General features: G+C 37.9%; 1 protein-coding gene and 1 long non-coding RNA gene across 2 annotated transcripts; one reads left to right on the top strand and one right to left on the bottom strand.

Moving 5' to 3' along the window:
• Nucleotides 1-502: 502 nt before the first annotated feature.
• Nucleotides 503-4,049, top strand: LOC137104227 (myosin heavy chain, skeletal muscle-like). The gene is made up of 4 exons (XM_067485157.1): nucleotides 503-1,008; nucleotides 2,160-2,360; nucleotides 2,594-2,704; nucleotides 3,304-4,049. The coding sequence occupies exons 1-4, from the start codon at nucleotides 715-717 to the stop codon at nucleotides 3,361-3,363; spliced, it is 666 nt and encodes a 221-aa protein (XP_067341258.1). The 5' UTR covers nucleotides 503-714; the 3' UTR covers nucleotides 3,364-4,049.
• On the bottom strand, nucleotides 883-6,563 carry LOC137104228 (uncharacterized). The gene is made up of 3 exons (XR_010911647.1): nucleotides 6,215-6,563; nucleotides 2,172-2,352; nucleotides 883-1,021 (listed from the first exon to the last, which is right to left on the bottom strand). It is a non-coding gene; the product is annotated as an uncharacterized lncRNA (long non-coding RNA).
• Between the last annotated feature and the right edge of the window lie 1,135 nt (nucleotides 6,564-7,698).

Here is a 7,698-nt window from a genome sequence, read left to right as displayed (position 1 = left end):
GATGCACTGAGCTGCAATCTTTAGATTTCAAATACATTTACAACACAGTAAAATGTTTGAAAATCAAAAGATGTGAAGACTCTGAAATGTACATAACAGTGGACAATCACAGTAACCCCTGTACACTGCTCTGGTGGCCAGCAGATGTCTCTCTCGTTTCACTTTCAAGTATTATTGTAACGCAGGCTCATTTTCCGAGTGAGAAGTGTCCAGTCCTCAGGAAAATATAGACAGCTTCAGGTCTGCAACTTTCAATTCAAGTGATGTACTGTACCTCTAAGGCATTTATTAGCAACACAAAACTTTGCTAACTGAGGTTACAGGATGAAACGTGTCTTGTTCATGTAAAATGGGATTCGCATAAGGGAAAACTACTTTAACTGCAAATGTATTAATATCACCAATACAACTACAGTGTTAATTGTAATGAATCACAACTCTGGTATTTAAATAAAATATTCTTTAATTTATAATTCATACATTGGGAACTCCCCCATTGTTTCGTCCCTCTGGCTCTCCTCCCTCTCCTCATCCCTCTATTCTTCACCATTCTGAGCTCCAGACCTCCTCAGAGAACATCAGAGGCAGATCGGGACAATCGTAATAATCTATTATCTTGAGACAAAGATCTGGTGCTGTTAAGTTTGAGCATCCAGATAATTAAACCTACAGAAAACTGGATTTATTGCCTTCATCTGATCTGAATCCTGGATTATGAAGGTGAGCCGAGTCTTTTTGCAGCTGTCCATTTTGCTTGTGGGGCTTTGTCAGGCCCATTGTGACCCTCCACCAGATGCTGCCTCTGCTTCAGGGCAGAAAGGTGGGGTCCCTGTGTCCCAACTGAGGATGCTCTCACTGGGATTGGCTCACCTGCTGCATGGGGTGGCAGAGAACAACGAGCAGCTGGAACAGCAGAGAAAGCAGGTGTTGGCAGAGCTGGACGGGGCCACACAGACCCTGGAGAGCCTCCTTAAGCAAAGATTGCATACAGGACGGACTCACAGGCAGGTGAGGAAGAATCCTGTTTCCGAAAAATAAATTACATTTTACAAATAAATATACTTTTGAAAGATAATGAAGTCCAAACTTTCCCTGTTGTAGATTAGTAACAGTCCTACAAGCCCACAACATTTTGTCATTTTTGTCATTTCCCCAGTCATTTTATTGTACTTTTGAACTTATGTGAAGCCCAAATTTCCTTTTGACTCTTCTTAATGTAGCTTTAAAGTGACAAAATATATATCTCCTATCAGATCACTATTAAAACTCTTATCCTCTTTATACTGAGTGAAATAGCCCACATTATGTTGAATTAGCCATCGTGAATATTTAGCCGATCTGATCCTCTTGATTTTAAACACTTCTTACTGGTGCTCCAGTGGTAAAAGACCTCCTCAGAATGTATATTAAATACCACAGTTCACAGATAGTCTGTTACCCTGCTTTCAAAAGGTTATAAAATATACTTAAAAGTAGAATAATTCCCTTTTTAAACTATGCATATTTTAATTCTGGGTTATAATTATCGATTCAGTACATCTGTAATGTTGCTGTTGGGTAGTGTTATGACAACAACAGGCAAATACATTACCTTTATTGATCGCTTGGGCCGTCACTCTAGATTGTATATTTGTGTATGTATATTTCTGACAGTGTACTAGCATGTCAAAATGAATTTGTTGATTAGTATTTGCCAGTCCAAGACATGTATGTTGGGTTAATTTATGACTCTAAATTACCTGTGGCTGTGAATGGTTGTCTGACTGTACATCTGTATGTGTTGGCCCTGAGACAGACTTGTGACCTGTCCAGGGTGTATTAAATTAATTGTACTGCTCTAAAAAAAAAATATTTAAAACTTTTTTTTCTTTTTATAATTAAATTAATTAAATCAAGTGCAGTCAACATCAGGAAACATAAATAAAGTATGAATAGTATGTAAAGTATGAAACCATCTTTTGGTAGATGGTTTCATACTTTATTAGAAGTCGTTGCAAGATAAATCTTATATTTAATACCAGATTGTGATTAGGAATTTAAGTCAATATAAGTCAGTCTGAGAAGAAGGAACCAAAGCAAATTATTTGCAAACCATCAGGGAGAATATCAGGTTTGACCTTTATCATTGCTAGGAATACTGTGACAGTGTGCTTTTTTAGGTGAGGAAGGACCTGCAGATCTCAAGTGCCAAGGGGGACAGGCTGCAGAGAATGGTCAAAGATCTGCAGAAGGTGCTGAAGGATCTGGAGACCGAGCAGGGAGCCATGCAGTGCTGGATAAACTGGATCCTACAGAAGGTGAAGAGCCTGACTGAGCCAAGATCGGGGCAGCAGGCTCAGCTCGACATCAGCTCTGTGAAGGTAAGCATTGTAGCATTAAAGCCCTGCTTTGTGAAACTTACATTTCCTAACAAGAACAACCCCCAACCGAACTCACACAGACATGTCCGTATAATTTTAGGTCATACAATGCATTGTTGGCTTTTTGCTTGATTTTATTTCTATTATCTGAAATCTTTTAATCAAATGTAACTATGACAATGGGAGTGACATATTTGACACGTCTTGTCTCCGATATCTTTGTTGTGTTGTAGGATATCATGAATAAACAGGCCAAGCAGCTCGCTAGTCTGACCTCTGAGGTTTCAGCCAGAGACAGACTAATCAACAGACGCCTGCAGCACATTGAACACCTGGAAAAACAGGTAGACTAACACTTAATACATATTATTGTTTTATAATTCCAGCCTCTTATTTATTATTATTACGATCATTATTAAAGAAAACACTAGTAGTCATAATTTATTTTAAAGCCACAATGTGAAACATAAGCTAGCAGTAGCGTGAGATTCGAAATCTTTGAACTCTGCTACATCCCACCACACTCCTTTCAGCCCTTCAGGTATTAGTCATTATCAGATCAAAACTTAGAAACCACTAAAGTGCTCAGACTGGTCAGAAACATAAGCCTTGTTCATAAAATTAGCTGCCAGTTTTGTTGAATACATCTGACTTCACTACCTCCACCTCTCGACATTAAGATTAATCCTTTTTTTAAAGTGACATACTTTATCTTTAAAATTATTTCAGGGGACTTGCTCAAAATGTGTTTTGAGTTTCGATTATAATGTTGTTTATGTGATGATCACTTATATTTAAAGTAACCAGTTATTTTATAATAATAAAACTCCATTTAATAGTAATCTGAATGTGTGCTTCAAAATGATCTTGCTGTCAAACATGATGTGCATTAGGTTTGTGTTGTTAGTTTCTGTGGTTAAACCTGTCTGTGTGCTTGTCTTAGGTGTCTGAGAGACTATCAGCAGCACTGAAAGCCGATTCTGAGTCCGACTGTGCCCGATGAGCACAGCTTCGTCAACACACACACACTCTGATCAAATCAACTGCTGTAATATTGTCTTTAAAACACTGTGGGATAACTATAGATCCAACACAACCTCTCAGTTACTAAAAAAATGTATTACAGCTTGCACTACAAACTATGGAGAAGGTTTCTCAGCCTCAACCAGGCCTTAGTTTAAAAATGTTCAAAAAATAAAACCTTCTGGACTTGCATCATCATGTTGTGGCTATGACTTCTACAATATTGTGGTTGATGACGGTGGTGAAATGCCGTGTGAAGGTAGTTGTTCCCAAATAAACAGACACACTGAATTCTAAGAAACCTTCACACCAACAACACAGAGTGTCATTTTCTAAAAACACATAATCTAATCCAGTTATAAATATAATTTTACAACAATCACATTTTGGACATTTTTAACCAAATCACCCGAAGTTTACAAGCTAAAATTTGTGTGTGGGTCCTCTGCAGGATTAATGTGTGAATGTTTTAATGTGTAAAAAATTCTGTTTAGTGTGTTTTACACAAGGGCATCTACACCATGAAAACAAGACAGTAACATCAGGTTTTCTACACAGTTGTCTAGTAGCTTCCAATTTAGTTGTAGTAGTAAAAGTCAAAACAACAAAAACAGTATATTGTTTCATATTCACCTTTGAAAAATAAATAAAAATAGTAAAAAGACACTGTCCTTAAGTATGTGATCATCTTTTCTCTCCCCAAACTCCTTTTTACAGATCAGAGTATACAGAGTACATTATCAGAGTATATGGCAGAGTATAATATACATACAGAAGTACACTATGTCATATTTTGTCATTAAAATCCTTTAAAAAACATATTTTAATATTTAAAGATGCTGCCAAGATCTTTGCCTTTAACCATTGTTTAATATTTCTAATGCCGTGTGCTACATTAGAAACAGAGTTGATCAGTCAGTCCACCTACAAATAAAATAAAATTTTGATTCAGATGCATAATATATATACAACATATAATGTATACGTTCATCGTCCCCAGTGCAAAAACCTATTAAGTTTTCGCGTTCAGATTTGTGGTTGTGAATGAAAATGTAGCACAGACAACCACAGTGAATTCTAATAATGTTGAGTTTCCCCTTTTCATATAGTGCCATCATTGGGTTAACATATCCTTCACATGCTTTTAGGTTTACGCCTACATTATGCTCCCAATGACATTCCTGGTACGAATGGTGTTAGTGGCTTGAGCCTCCAGAGCTATGCATGCTCATTATGAAGGATCGGGACCAGAATTAAAGATGAAAATCTTTTCAAAATCACCCATTGGTGGAGTTGTTTACCACTGTATATTGATATACTAAGCTTGCCCTTCAGGGATAAAGCCTAAGAGATTCAGAGGCATTACATAATGACAAATGCTTGTTCTTTAATCACTGAGGGAGCTTCAGTGAGGATTGAACCCAAACCCAAACATTGCCATGCTCTCCACAGCAAGGCAGTTAGGAAGACAAACAGAAAATCCTGTGCTGTCAAACCAGTGGCTCGGCACTCTCACAGCCTTCTTGCAGCCAAATGCGACAAAGGTTGCGTATCGAATCTTAAAGGACTGAGCTGATATCTGATGGCCTCAAGTTACTGCCTTGACGGCCAACTTGCAGGCAGTCTGTTCCCTCTGGTGTTCCCAAACAAACCTCCGACATCTCGAACTCTGGCCCACTTAAAAGAGCAGTTGCAGAGAGAGTTGGTGAGAAACAAAAGGCCGAAAGGCTGTAAGAGATAGTGAGGAATAGAGAACTGTTCTCAGTAAATAACCACAAAACAAAAGCATGTACAGAGGAGGGGGAAGAAGGACCAAAGAAAACAAATTAAGGAAATTAAAAAATAGAAATGAAAACAGACCAGAGACAGGAACATGATATGCAGCAGATTGGGGCCAGTCAGTAGTGTTATGTACTATACACAGTAGAAGACAGAGCGACCTTCTCAGGTTCAGCAGGTCTGCCAGAGCTGCAACAGCACCTCCTAGAGGTTTCCTCAGAGGCAAACACTAACTTTGTTATTCTGAAAATATTAATTCATTCTCCTATCATTTGTATTTCTTTTATTTGCAAGGTAAAGACAAATGCATTTCTTGTAGAAGTTCTTTCCAGACACCCTCTAACTTGTGCTGATTTATATTTCAGCAAAACTTTGCAAATGAGGTAGTAATGATGATGTATGAATGGATCAGCTGTAACATGTGAGCTTCAGTGCAAGAGATGTGTAAAACTAATGACGTGCTCTAATTTAAACTGAGCTGAACTGAGTAAAGCAAACGTGAGGAGAGGGAAATGAAAGGGGAGAGAATGATGAAGAAGTGCTGAAAAACATATTTGATCATAAACTCATCCAGATAGTTTCTTAGCAGCAGAGTGATAAAAACTCATATCATATAACCACAGCTACCAGGAGAACGTTGTTACAATGGTGTAATATAGATGTACTCAAGTACTCAAGTTTTACTTTAACATTACTTGTTCTTTATTTAAATTATGCTTCTACCTTACTACATCTGATAGATGTGGTCACTGGTTACAAATTAACATTATAAATAAAAAGAGATGATAACCTTATATACTACGCTTGTCTTACTAGAGGCACATGAATACACTGCACTGACTACAGCCAGCAGCCAGCTAGAACATACATTTTGTACTTGTGTGAGACAAAAGGAAACCAAAAGACCTACTGTAAAAACGTGGCTCTACAAACATAATTTAAAAAAAGCATTTTCACACAAGTCTCGCCCACAACATAGAGTAAATATGACGGATAAAAACATAAGTCACCACTGGCACTTACAGTGGTAATACCACTGTCTCTTTCCATACCTCAAAGGTGGTGGTTCAATTGGTGGTTCCTCCTGTCCTGGCTCATGCTATAGTGCCTGAAGCAAGACACTGAAACCCCCATAGCGGCATCACTATGCGCTGCCCTACAACAATTTCCTCCATGCAAATCAATAAAAGACAATGTATTAATATTATCTCTACCTCAGTATCATTACACCTACTCCACCCAGCCTTTCCACTCCCTGCTCTGCTCTGCTCTGTCATGCTCTGCTGTGTTACTACTGTTACTGTGTCTTTAGAATTTTGACTATGGCAGAAATAGATACTAGCTAGTCATGGAACTGCTCAGAAAAGTAACCAGCTACATTTACATTTAGTCATTTAGCAGATGCTTTTGTCCAAAGCGACTTACAAGTGAGGTACAAGGCAAGCAAGGATCTAAGTCAAGGAGAAAACATAAAAGCAAAGTCCAGATAATGGTTCAACTTTCACGAGATGCAAGTGCGACAAAGAGCAGAAAGGTGTTTTGTAGTTTTGTTTTGTGGGAGCACTGCGGTGAAGAGTTTTGCTTGGTGATGTCACAGTTTGTATGTAGTCACATCAAAACTGTCCTTCAGTGCATTTTTTGACTGGTTAGAATTAACTTGTAGCACTGATCTGGTTAAAATTCAGACAGGGAACTTTGCTGCTTGTCATTTCCTACTGTACAGTATCTGTTTCCCCCATCATTTCCTGTCATCTGTTGTTGCCTTCCTAACACAGTCATAAAATGCCCTAAAACAGTTATAAACTGTGCTGCTCAACATTTAATAAGATAAAAGGTTTCTATTAATATCTCTATAAAGTGTGATAAAAGTGTATTTGAGATAGACTCCTCTGTCACATTGACAAGGATAGTCTATGGCTAAAACAAATTGCAGAAACATGTATTTGTTATTAATTTTTCTTTACTGTGTTTAAATGTAATTTATTATGTCTGTTATTTTAACTCTAGCACTTCCTGGTAAGGCAAAACATAGGAAAAACAGCTCTATTTCATGTGCCTGAATGGGGCACTCAGGCGTGAGCTATTTGCCTACTTATTGCTTTTTTTTAAAAATGTTTTATTATTTGTATCAATATGTTGGCTGGAATAATTGTATTGAATATGTTAATGCATTCTCATTATACGGTTGGACTAGAATGATGTAATTTAGTAATTCTGTTGGTATGATCCACTAGAAGGAGGAAATCATGTACAGTATAACCAGGGCTTTACCAATGCATTTAACTAATCCTGACCACTCAACCTTATCACCTAACCCATCCATCCATTATCTGCAAACACTTACCCTGTGCAGGGTCACATGAGGCGTGGAGCCTATCCCAGATGTCATTGGGTGAGAGGCAGAGTAGACCCCCAACACAGACACATACACACACACTCACACTCACACTCACACCTACAGGTAATTTAGAGTCACCAATTAACTTAACATCCATGTTTTTGGACTGACAAAAAATAATCGACATAGAAATTTGGC

This window comes from Channa argus, chromosome 18 (assembly GCF_033026475.1).
Source record: "Channa argus isolate prfri chromosome 18, Channa argus male v1.0, whole genome shotgun sequence".
Classification (NCBI taxonomy): Eukaryota; Metazoa; Chordata; class Actinopteri; order Anabantiformes; family Channidae; genus Channa; species Channa argus.
The sequence above is the reverse complement of the archived record's forward strand: the minus strand, read 5'-3'. Positions and strand labels throughout refer to the sequence as shown.

Excerpts from the sequence above, each read along its gene's own strand:
- LOC137104227 (XM_067485157.1), top strand. The coding sequence starts at position 715 with ATGAAGGTGAGCCGAGTCTTTTTGCAGCTGTCCATTTTGCTTGTGGGG. Across the intron at positions 1,009-2,159 it reads CAGGACGGACTCACAGGCAG|GTGAGGAAGGACCTGCAGAT; the intron begins GTGAGGAAGAAT and ends GTGCTTTTTTAG. Across the intron at positions 2,361-2,593 it reads TCGACATCAGCTCTGTGAAG|GATATCATGAATAAACAGGC; the intron begins GTAAGCATTGTA and ends GTTGTGTTGTAG.